This window comes from Somniosus microcephalus, chromosome 3, assembly GCF_052327205.1.
Source record: "Somniosus microcephalus isolate GS21.2 chromosome 3, FLI_Smic_1.0, whole genome shotgun sequence".
NCBI lineage: Eukaryota > Metazoa > Chordata > Chondrichthyes > Squaliformes > Somniosidae > Somniosus > Somniosus microcephalus.
Genome location: NC_140989.1, coordinates 279183946 through 279196527, shown reverse-complemented (window position 1 = coordinate 279196527; position 12582 = coordinate 279183946). Strand labels below are relative to the sequence as shown.

General features: G+C 46.7%; 1 protein-coding gene across 2 annotated transcripts in view; it reads right to left on the bottom strand.

The window, feature by feature from the left end:
• Positions 1-465: 465 nt before the first annotated feature.
• LOC147121994 (nmrA-like family domain-containing protein 1) overlaps positions 466-12582 on the bottom strand; it is a 100121-nt gene continuing 88004 nt past the window's right edge. For both annotated transcript variants that reach the window (XM_085982610.1, XM_085982611.1), the window contains 4 exons: positions 8266-8532; positions 5114-5369; positions 2737-2930; positions 466-1746 (listed from right to left, as the gene is read on the bottom strand). In XM_085982610.1, the coding sequence (XP_085838736.1) occupies positions 1552-1746; positions 2737-2930; positions 5114-5369; positions 8266-8532 (912 nt within the window). In that variant the 3' untranslated portion in view covers positions 466-1551. The remainder of the gene's footprint in view (positions 1747-2736; positions 2931-5113; positions 5370-8265; positions 8533-12582) is intronic.

Below are 12582 nucleotides of genomic sequence, written 5' to 3'. Positions count from 1 at the left end.
TGAGAGCAGACCTGTATTCGATGTATTCCAGCAGTTTCCAGTTAAAACCTGTTTTGTTCCATTAAAGTTCGTTATTTTGATTGCCTGAGTCGAACTCAGTCTTTTCGTTAGGAACCTCCATTCCTACAGTGTCATGAAATAGAAACACCTAAAATATCTCCTTACATGTGCACTAAAATCAAACAATATTGGCAATGTACAGGAGATGAAGGGTCTCTACCTGAAACATTAGTCTTTCAAATACTGGCTGGCATGCTGTGTATTTACAATTTTTCTTTTATAAATCCATATTTACTACAGGCTGAAATGCTTTGATGGATCAAGAAGATTAACATTTCAAATTTAGTTTAGGAATGTAAAGTTTTCAGATTCCAGGACAGTGCAGTGGGTGTGTGCGCTACCTTATGCCACACAACAAGTAGGATAGGTTTGGGCATGCCAAGTATTTCCATATGGTGACTATCGGGGCGTCTGTGGAACTGTCTCTGCTCTATGGAGTGCAGCACACAATGGGGGAGGCAGTGCAACAAAAAAGTGAAGGAAAATCGGCCTGCATCAGCTGTGCTCTCTCTTCTCAATGCTGAGAGTGTAGCACTGCTAGAAGCTGGGATGGGCTTACTGCACCAGCTCCCAGTCGCAGGTGGGTATACAGTACGGGTGAGCTTACAAGAATTTTAAAAACTTAAGAGTTTCCAAACAGGAAGTGACATTTCAACAGCCCATGACCTCAGTGCAGGAGAATTATTGGAAAACTAAGTATATAATATCAATCCTCAGCACTGTGTTGGGGAAACTGGTTAATTTAATAATGGTTAAAATTAGTTTAAAAAATGAAATTTTCTTAGTGGCTGAAAATTAAAAATTAAAACAGATTACTGCTTTGTATTTATTACGCAACATACTTCTTGTTTCTATAAATTACTAACGAACATTCTACATATCATGGTGACATTAGCACTTTGTGGCTGAGGTTTTACCCTCACACCCACGGCTGGATGATAGTGCAAAAATATGTTAAAATCAGTAGTATTGCAGACATGAATCTGGAGAATAACTTTGTTGTTACAGCCCTAGTTCGTGGATATTTCATTTTTCTTACTGGGTCAGCTGGGGAAGTGTGTTGCAGAACCAAATGTGCTGTTGTGTGGCTGTGGGGGCCACAGTTTGATCCTACCTGCTACTAAATTCCCCAATCTCAATTCTGCAATCCCAGAATGGGACAAGATGATAATATCAGAGGAATGCCACTTCTGGGCTACTCACTGCTTCAGAGCAACACTGGTAGAGGCCGCCGGCAAGCAAATTGCCCTGTAGGCCTCAGGTAGAGTTTGATCAGTGAGACGAGGAGCATTAGAGTGAGATACAGGAATTTTATACACACAAACCCAAAAGAATAAATTTTATTTCGGAATACTAATTTTTGCTAAATATGGTCAATGGTGCACTCTCCCATGGTGCTCCACATCTAGGCTCTTTACCTTCTTATAAAAGATTCAGAAACAGGCATTACTCTCCACCCATATGTCCCCAGCTGCCCATAGGTACTGCCTGTTAATTATCCAGAGCAGAGCTGAGTAAGGTGCTGTTTGCTGAAACCCATTGTTGGAATGGTTGTAACTCTGGATACAGTTCCAGACTCAAAGCACTGTTCATTTTCTGTCCACCTCGCTTCCAAAATTCAAACATATTCCCAAGGTCCTGAGCTCCTGGTCCTCCAAAAAACTCCACAAACTCTCGGACTGAAATCTGTCACAAAGAAAAATAAATGGGAAGCCGTCATTCAGGTTATTAGGGAAACAGAATAAGACATCCTGATCGACAGAGTGGGTTGTTCTATTTAGCGTTTCTTTGCTTGTTCCACATAGATTTGGTTTTGAATATGTAACCACTACAAATGTAATCAAGAGGTTCTGAATGGGGTTATGAGCTGGAAGAATATATCTTAGTTGTCCTACACAGTGTCAGAAGGTGTTTTAATCAAGAAACTGGATATGTCTGTGCTCTTTCATTCCAGGGGGATGTGACATAGCATTAGGTGAAGGGCCACAGGTTGAAAAAGAGTAGTTGATGAACTAAGTAAACAGATAGTACTGGTGATGTCAAGTTTAAGTTTCAGAAGTCTGAGGGAAGTAAAAAGTTTAACAGTATTGAGCCCCTGGGAAAGAATCAGAGTAGGAGGTGATGTGATGAATCTTGCTTTAAACAGAGTGAGAATGCAGGGAGGAGAAAGAATGTGTAGATGGATAATTAATGCAAAAAAGCATTTTAAAAGGTTTTTATTTTGTGCTCATTATGTATCTCACTCTTGGAGAATAGAATATCTTTCAGCTTTTATCAACCAGTATCATCATCAACTACTTCATAAATAGGTAAACTATGCAAAGTTAAACTCTGGGTCAACCTCAGAGAAACACCCCTGATGTTTCCATTTTTCACACCAGCCCTCCTTGTGATCTGAGTGATACTGTTTAATGTCACATTAGGGGCAGTTGTGTGCCAAAGATTTACAGCCAGTAGAGACTGGGTGGAGTTTGTCAAAATCATTTCACTTGGGATCTTTACAGCCAACGTGGAGGAGAAATTCATCCGTGTTGTCCAGATTTCAAATCTAAGTGCTTGAAGTGAAAAGGCCCATTGCACCATGCCCCTCAACGGCTCCTCTGTTTCACTGTCACATACAAGATGCTTATGAGAATAATATAATTTAATGACAGTATTTTCTTGAGACAGTCATACCCGGGAATCTTTAAACTGTTTGGGATACAGATGATGTGTCAGGATTTGTGCATATTCCTGGATCCTCAGCCTGCCTGCTGACAGAAAGCAGCTCTTTCCTATCCAGCGCTGTGGGTTTTTAAATAAGGCTGTTACAATCGGACCAATCTGTTTGATACTTATTCCGTCCATGGCTGCTTCTCCCATAGGAATGGCTGAAAACAACAACACAAAAGTTCTAAAAAGCAAAACAACGCCTTCTGGAATATTTTCACCTGCTAAAAAAACTGAACACTCTTTATGCAGTTTATAAAGTTTATACACACTTTAGAAAGAGCACATATGCTGTTTAGACTTTAACAGTTATCTTTTCTTCAGCCATGTACTAAGAAAAGGAAGGAAGAACTTGCATTTATATCGCACATTTCACATTCTTAGGACGCCCCAAAGCACTTCACAGCCAATTAATGACCTTTGAAGCATAGTCATGGTTGGTATCTAGGCAAACGCAGCAGCCAATCTGCTCACGGCAACAGGCCACAAACAGCAAAGAACCAGTTCATCTCTTTTGCTGGTTGAGGGATAAATGTTGGCCAGGACACTGGTAGAACTCCCCCGTCCTCTCTAGTTTGTGTCACCTTGATCAGCAGTAGGTGACAGAGGTGGGAGTGCTGTCACCAATAAAACTGATACAAACTAGAGACGAATGGCTAATGCCTCCTTTGCAACCAGAATGACACAAATCAAAAAGAGATCCAATTTCAGCGTTAAATTATTCCCTGCTTTCAGAACCATAACAACGAGACAATCATCGAAATGTTCACTGCTTCAAAAAGCCATAACTATCTGCCGCATCTGCTGACTTGAGTTTTATTGGTATAATAAGTAACAAAAAATGTACAATTTCTGTTCAGACCTCTGGTGTAAACAGAAAACATATCCGGGTTCTAGTATATATGATATTTAACTAATGAGTGGACCCAGTCTCATTCCTCAATCAGATCTAACTGTGTTTCCCCTGTTCATCACCAAGTTGTGGGGCAATGGTAAAATGTCCAAACAGCTGATAATGTATCTCAATGATCATGAATGAAATGTACCACTTACCAGACCAATCCTACAAAAGAAAGCTGTAGACTGCAGGAAGATATCGATGGACTGGGCAGAAAAGTGGCAAATAGAATTCAATCTGGAGAAGTGTGAGGTAATGCATTTAGGGAGGGCTAACAAGGAAAGGGAATACACAATAGATTTAGGACACTGAGAAGTGTAGAGGACCAGAGAAACCTTGGAGTGCATGTCCACAGATCCCTGAAGGTAGCAGGACAGGTAGATAAGGTGGTTAAGAAGGCAGGCGGGATACTTTCCTTTATTAGCCGAGGCATAGAATGTAAGAGCAGGGAGGTTATCCTTGAACTGTATAAAACACTAATTAGGCCACAGCTAGAGTACTGCGTACAGTTCTGGTCACCACATTACAGGAAAGATGTGATGGCACTAGAGGGTGTACAGAGGAGATTTACGAGGGTGTTGCCAGGACTGGAGAATTTTAGCTTTGAGGAAATATTGGATAGGCTGGGGTTGTTTTCTTTAGATCAGAGGAGGCTGAGGGGAGACTTAATTGAGGTGTATAAAATTATGAGGGGCCTAGATAGAGTGGATAGGAAGGACCTATTTCCTTTAGAAGAGAGATCAATAACCAGGGGGCATAGATTTAAAGTCATTAGTAGAAGGATTAGAGGGGAGTTGAGGAGAACTTTATTGACCCAGAGGGTGGTGGGGGCCTGGAACTCACTGCCTGAAAAGGTGGTAGAGGCAGAAACCCTCATCACATTTAAAAAATACTTGTATATGTACTTGAAGTACCGTAACCTACAAGGCTACGGACCAAGAGCTGGAAAGTGGGATTAGGCTGGATAGCTGTTTTTCGGCCGGCACAGACACGATAGGCCAAATGGCCTCATTCTGTGCCGTAAATTTCTATGATTCTATGAATCTCATTTTTAAATGGCTGTTAGGAAGGTTTTCTTGAACCTCCCCATCCCAAGTACCTTCCCTGGTGAATATCTCCCATACCTCGAGCATTCAAACTGGGTACATAGAGTGTGTAAAGGTGAGGCTGGGTGACTCCGCCTCTGACTTCCCCCTTTTTAATGGGAAATGCCTGAGCTCTCGGGTACCTCCTGTGAATGCATGGCTGAATTGTGAGCAACTGTAAGCACAAATCCACGTTCTCCCATTCAGTGGACCAACACATTGAGGCTTCAACTCACCAAACCACTGTCAGGAATGATCTTTGAGGGATACATTGTGGATTCTTTAGATCGTTCTCCCTTAAGATTATAGTAAATAGAAGGATTTTTTTTACAATTCACTAACACTGAAATTTAATCCTTACCAATTTTATAAGTATTATTTCCAGCTGAGCTTGGTTTGAATGTTGTCAGGAAATTTTCAAAGTAAAATGGAACTACAATCTCAGTCTTGGGCAAATAAATTTCATTCATATAATCGTTGATGCAGGCCTTTGCGTCCATGTGCCTCGCTGGGAGGCTGTATTTCCTGTGGACGTGGTGAGCTCCACTCAGCACAACCTGTCTGATGTTGTGCTTTTTACATATGTCGGCTATCCTGTATCCCTGCTGAATTTCAGCCTGTAAAAGATGCAAACATTTTTGGTAAGAAAATGCAACTGTTTTGAAATAGTAAACTCTCAAGCTATCTCCATGTTTCTTTCAATGGCTCAGTGTCTCAGCTGCATTGGAACAGCCCTGGCTACTTCTGATACAGACTGTGTCCAAATGGAGAGCTGGGTGTTGAGCAAGTGTAGGTGCTGGTACAAATGATGGCAGACGTCAGCAGTAACTTCATCGCATTTGTAGATTTTCACAATACATGGCTACTGTAAACTGTCCACTATTTTCTTTCTTGAACACACAAAAATAATATGGGCTATAAACAGGCTTAAATAATATTGGCAAAATGCTTTGCACAATTGAGTGAGAAAGAGCAAAAGCGAAGTTCTTTTATATTGAGTTGGTGGCGTGAGGATTGTGCTTGTTATTTATGCAATCATTTTATTCAGTTCATTGTTGGGCTGACACCTGAATCAGTGATCAGTCACCACTTTGCCAAATTGCTTTCCATAGTCCGAACTGCAGGGGTAGCCAGCTGTTTTTTAAATGATTCCAGGACTTTTGCCTTCACCACCTAATCAGGAGTCCATTCCACATCTCCAGAGCTTTGTCTCCAGTCCTTCACAGTCCTAACTTTACATTTCGCTAATTTGAACTTGTGACCTATGCCCAATAATCACAGTTTAACTTGGTGTCATGTTCTGGGTTTGCCTTTTTTTTATGCCATTTACTATCTTGTATACCTCAATATAATTATCTCCAGTCTCCTTTTCTCAAAGTTGAAAAGCCCAAGTTTCTCCCATCTTTACTCATAACTCCATTCTCAGACACTAAGGGCTAGAAATTCGCCTCCTGTTAGCACCTCCAGGGGGCGATAATGGCTTTGCGACCGGGCGCAGCGATAGTACCGACGCCTGCGAAATTGACATTCCAGTTTGCGGCGGTGGTAACCACTAGTGCCACGATCTCCTGCGCCTGGAGATCGTGATGTTATCCAGCTGCGCAGCGCCCCGGATCCGAACTTCGGTTCCGCCCCCTGCAGCATCGCCAGGTGTTAGTACGGACAGCTGCAGGAGGCATTGTTAGGGAGGCCGGCCGTTTGGGGAGCGGTATTTAAAGGTAAGGCCGCTTGTGTCAATGAAAAGTTTCTCTTCACCCCTTAGGTTGTTTTTCAACTTTTTCCTGTGCTGCGATTGATCAGCCCTGCGCTCTGTTAGAGTGCTTGGGGCTGATCGTCGCAGATCGCGGCTGCCGTCGGTGACGAGGGACATCGATTTAATGCAGAGCCTGCAGCAATAGCCCTTCCCTTTAAGGGAGGGAAGGAGCCTCCGTTCCTGGCAGCGCTGCCCTCGACATTGGGCAGCACTGCACCGCTACCGCCCCTCTTGCCGATCTTTAGCGCTCCAAGGGAAGTGGTAGCACTTGATTTAGTGCTGCACTTCCTTCCTGGAGAGTTAAACCCAAAGTTCATGTCAGATTCACTGACATAGCTAAAGTTTCCACCCCCCCCCCCCGCCTTGGGGTCAGTAGCAATAACTCCATTCTCAGACATTATTGCGAGAGGGTTGGAGTACAAGAGTAAGGAAGTCTTGCTACAATTGTACAGGACCTTGGTGAGATCACACCACTGTGCACAGTTTTGATCTTCTTTATCTAAGAAAGTTTATACTTGCCTTAGAGGCGGTGCAACAAAGGTTCACTAGATTGATTCCTTTGAGGAGAGATTGTGTAGAATGGGCCTATACTCTCTGGAGTTTACAAGAATGAGAGGTGATCTCATTGAAACATATAAGATTTTGAGGGGGATTAACAGGGTAGATGCTGAGAGGTTGTTTCCCCTGGCTGGAGTGTCTAGAACTAGAGGGCATAGTCTCAGGAGAAGGGGGCCGGCCTTTTAAGACTGAGATGAGGAGGAATTTCTTCACTCAGAGGGTTGTGAATCTTCGGAATTCTCTTCCCCAAAGGGCTGTGGATGCTAAGTCGTTGAGTATATTCAAGGCTGAGATAGATAGATTTTTGGACTCTAGGGGAATCAAGGGCTATGGGGATATGGCAGGAAAGTGGAGCTAAGGTCAATGATCAGCCATGATCTTATTGAATGGCGGAGCAGGCCTGAGGGGCCGTATGGCCTACTCCTGCTCCTAATTCTTATGTTCTTATGTGAGCGGTTGTGTTTCCTGAGCCACGGGGAACCGAGCAGCTAAAGGAAGGTGAGGACTGCTGAATTCAGGAGGTAAGTGTCTCTCCACTTACCTGCTGGATTCAGTGTTCCTGCCTCGCCAAATGCACCCTCACGATTGGACACCCCCCGATCTCCAATCCCCACATCTGGCCTTCCAGCCTCCCCTGGATCCAGGCCTTCTGACCCCTCCACACGATGATGCCTGGCACCCGAACCCCTCCAACAATCCTGGCACCCGACCCTCTCCAACGATCCCAGCCTTCCTCCTCTCTGCTCCCCAAGCCTACCCGCCCATTAGCCAGTCAGCCTCTCAATCTGGCTGGCTGCGGGTGGGAAACAGATTTAAAAAATTGAAATCAACCTGTTCTCCCAGGTTTCCCGTCCGCATTCCCCCCACCCCCCCCCTCCCCCGCACCCCGCTCCCTACCTGTCTCCAAGTAAAAATTCCGGCCTAAGGGTCAGTCGCAATGCTATTCTCTGCACTGCGTCCATGGTTTGAATGTCTCGCTTGTGTCTTGGTGATGCATATCTCGTTTGGCTCTTGACCAAACAATAAAAGGTTTGTCAAATACCTTTTTTTCCCACAGTTTAGGAGTACTAATTCATCATTTGTCCTTTCTGTATATGTACTTAATATCTTCTGTAAATAAAAATGTCTATGCTGTGGGAGTGACTAAAATAAACACGTCTCCTCCGTTTAAATGTTTGATTATAAAAGGCAGTGTGACTAACCCGTAGAGGATCCTCGTTGTTGAAATCCGTGTGGGTGATGACAAAGCACTTGTGTGCACCACTCAGAGCAGTGTCGATGCTTGCAGGGTTGTTATAGTCTACCAGCATGATGCCTGCCCCAGCTGCCTGTAGGTGCTGGGCAGACGGAGAGGTTAACTCCTCCACTACAGCGCGCACTGTGAAATGACCATCCTGGAGCAAGGCAGCAGCAACCGCATTTCCTTGACGATTGTCAGCACCAAAAACAGTTACGGTCTCGGGCATTCTCTGGAAAGAAAGGATAATAGAGGATTAATAGGGAATAGCAAAATACTGCGGATGCTGGAAATCCAAAATAACAACAGAAAATGTTGGAAAAACTCAGCAGGCCAGGCAACATCCGTGGAGAGAGAAATAGAGTCGACGTTTCACATCGAAACCCTTCGTCAGGACTGAAGAAACACAGGAAATTAAACAGATTAAAAGGCCAGTTTGGGGGCTGGGGAATGGGGATGAAAGAACAAAAGAGAAGTGAAGAGACATTAAGAGGTATTCAAAACAAGACAAGATGGTGATAGGACTAGTGGAGACAAAAGACGGCTCTAGATGAGGTGTGAAATGCGCTGGCAGAATGAGAGACAGCTGCCATGTGGGAGAGAAAAAAAGGGGGGAAGGGCACAAAACAAAGGTGTGGATAAAAAATATATATAAAATTGTAATAGGGGCCGAGGTTATGATCTGAAATTGTTGAACTCGATATTGAGTCCGGAAGGCTGTAGAGTGCCTAATCGGAAGATGAGGTGCTGTTCCTCGAGTTTACGCTGGGTTTCCATGGAACAATGCAAGAGCCCGAGTACGGTGAGGTCCGAGTGGGAATGGGGTGGTGAATTAAAGTGACAGGCCACCGGGAGCTCAAGGTCAACCTTACGGACAATGGAGGTGTTCCGCAAAGCGGTCATCCAATCTGCGTTTGGTCTCCCCAATGTAGAGGAGACCACATTGTGAGAGGATCAGGGGTCGGGCAGATGATGGGGGGGGGGGTGGAGAGGATCGGGGGTCAGGCAGATGATCGGGGGTGGGGGAGAGAGGATCAGGGGTTGGGCAGATGATCGGGGGTGGGGGGGCGAGAGAGGATCGGGGGCCGGGCAGATGATCGGGGGTGGGGGGGAGAGGATCAGGGGCTGGGCAGATGATCGGGGGTGGGGGAGAGAGGATCGGGGGTCGGTCAGATGATCGGGGGTGGGGGGGGGGAGAGGATCGGGGGCCGGGCAGATGATCGGGGGTGGGGGGTAGAGCATCGGGGGCCGGGCAGATGATCGGGGGTGGGGGAGAGAGGATCGGGGGTCGGGCAGATGATCGGGGCTGGGGGGGGGGGAAGAGGATCGGGGGTCAGGCAGATGATCGGGGGTGGTGGGGGGAGAGAGGATCGGGGGTCAGGCAGATGATCGGGGGTGGGGGGGAGAGAGGATCGGGGGTCAGGCAGATGATGGGGGTGGGGGGGAGAGAGGATCGGGGGTCGGGCAGATGATGGGGTGGGGGGAGAGAGGATCGGGGGTCGGGCAGATGATCGGGGGTGGGGGGGGAAGAGAGGATCGGGGGTTGGGCAGATGATCGGGGGTGGGGGGGGAGAGGATCGGGGGTCGGGCAGATGATGGGGTGGGGGGAAAGAGGGTCGGGGGTCAGGCAGATGATCGGGGTGGGGGAGAGAGGATCGGGGGTTGGGCAGATGATTGGGGGTGGGGGGGCGAGAGAGGATCGGGGGCCGGGCAGATGATCGGGGGTGGGGGGGAGAGGATCGGGGGTCGGGCAGATGATCGGGGGTGGGGGGGAGAGGATCGGGGGTCAGGCAGATGATCGGGGGTGGGGAGGGGGGAGGGAGGATCGGGGGCCGGGCAGATGATCGGGGGTGGGGGGGGGAGAGAGGATCGGGGGTCAGGCAGATGATTGGGGGGGTGAGAGAGGATCGGGGGTCAGGCAGATGATCGGGGGGGGAAGAGAGGATCGGGGTTGGGCAGATGATCGGGGGGGAGAGAGGATCGGGGGTCGGGCAGATGATCGGGGGTGGGGGGAGAGAGGATCGGGGGTCGGGCAGATGATCGGGGGGGGAGAGGATTGGGGGCTGGGCAGATGATCGGGGTGGGGGGGAGAGAGGATCGGGGGTCGGGCAGATGTTCGGGGTGGGGGAGAGAAGATCGGGAGTCGGGCAGATGATCGGGGGTGGGGGTGAGAGAGGATCGGGGGTGGGGGGGAGAGAGGATCGGGGGCCGGGCAGATGATCGGGGGGGGGGAAAAGAGGATCGTGGGTCGGGCAGATGATCGGGGGTGGGGGGGGAGAGTGGATCGGGGGTCGAGCAGATGATCGGGGGGGGGGAGAGAGGATTGGGGGCCGGGCAGATGATCGGGGGTGGGGGGGTGAGAGGATCGGGGGTCGGGCAGATGATCGGGGGTGGGGGGGGAAGAGAGGATTGGGGGCCGGGCAGATGATCGGGGGGGGAGAGAGGATCGGGGGTCGGGCAGATGATCGGGGGCGGGGGGGGAGAGAGGATCGGGGGCCAGGCAGATGATCGGGGGCGGGGGGTGTAATGATCAATAACATGTCATTCTATAGTGAACGCTAAGTGCAGCCGTAGAGCTGTGTAGAGCTGTATATAAGACTACACTACCCAGCTATATGCATATTAAGACTACATTACGCATGAGGCACTAGGCTACCCAGAAGGCAGCAGTCAAGATGGAAGCCTCTACAGATACTGTACCTAGTCCACATGTGCTCAATAAAAGTGTCTAGCAAAAGCTAGCTGTGTTCATAATAAGAATGTTTATTTATTAATGAACATAAGATGGTACCAGGATGGTGAAGATCTGCTGAAAATTGTGAAAAGCGACATGGAGAATTTGAAGCCACCAGAGCGTTTGAAACTCACAGGAAATATCGACTACAATTGGCAGACTCTTAAACAACAATTCAAACTCTACATTGCAGCCATCGGATTCGGTACGAAGCCAGACGCAAGGAAGATAGCGTTGCTGCTTATGGTTGCAGGCCCACAGGCGATAGAGGTATTTAATACATTTGTATTCAATCCAGAGGAGAACAGAGAAAAATTAGAAGATGTGCTAAAAAAAATTTGATGCACATTGCTCTCCCAAAAAGAATGAGACCTATGAAAGATACATGTTCTGTTCAAGGACACAGCAGCAAAATGAGACTTTTGATAGCTTTATAACTGATCTGAAACTGAAAGCACAGACATGTAATTTCTCTGAGCTGAAATCATCCATGATTCGTGACCAGATTGTGTTTGGTATTCATGATAAAAAAGTCAGGGAACGTCTGTTGAGAGAAACCGAACGAAATTGGGAAAATGCAGTGAAAATATGCCAAGCCAGCAAGTTAGCTCGAAAGCATGCGAAGACTTTCAGTGAAATCAATAATGATGCGATTGTAATGAGTGATAATGCTGCTGTCGGTGCTGTGTCCTACAAGGGGAAGAAACGTGGGCAGAACAGAAATGAAAAGCAATCGGAGGATGAAATTTTTAATTGTAAACGCTGTGGTTACAAACACCAATTAAGACAATGCCCAGCGTTTGGAAAAATCTGCACAAAGTGTAATGGAAAGAATCACTTTGCCAAACAATGCTTTTCAAAAGTAAAAACTAAGGAAGGGCAACGAGTTAATGTAATTGAGGACACTGATTTAAGTGAGACATTTTTTGTAGGAATGGTGTCATGTGACAATATCAAAAAGGATACAGAAAATGTGCAGCCCTCAGAAATGGACAATGCTGAACATAAAGTCAATGCAGTAAAAGAGGACAAATGGATGATCCCACTGCAGGCAAATGGAGCATTAGTTACCTTGAAGCTAGACACTGGGGCAAAAGCAAACTTAATCAGTATGAGTGACATTAACAATATGAAAGAAAAGCCCAAAATACAGAAAAAGTCAGTACTACTGAAAGACTATAATGGACAGAAAATAGATAGCTTAGGTGTATGCAGACTTAAAGTGACAGTCAAAGACAAAGTGCATCATCTCATGTTTTCTGTTGTGGCTGAAAGACTTGATTCACTACTGGGTGACAAAGCTTGTGAGGACTTAGAACTGGTCAAGAGAGTCTACCGTATAAACTGTGCCATAAGCAGACCAGATGACTCGGTGGATTCTATAGTGAATAATTTCCAGGATGTGTTCAAAGGATTTGGAGTTCTACCATTCACTTACAAGATCCAGCTAAAGGAGGATGCTCAGCCAGTGGTACATGCTCCACGAAGAGTTCCAGTACCCCTGCGTGACCGGCTCAAGAATGAACTGGACAGAATGACCACACTAGA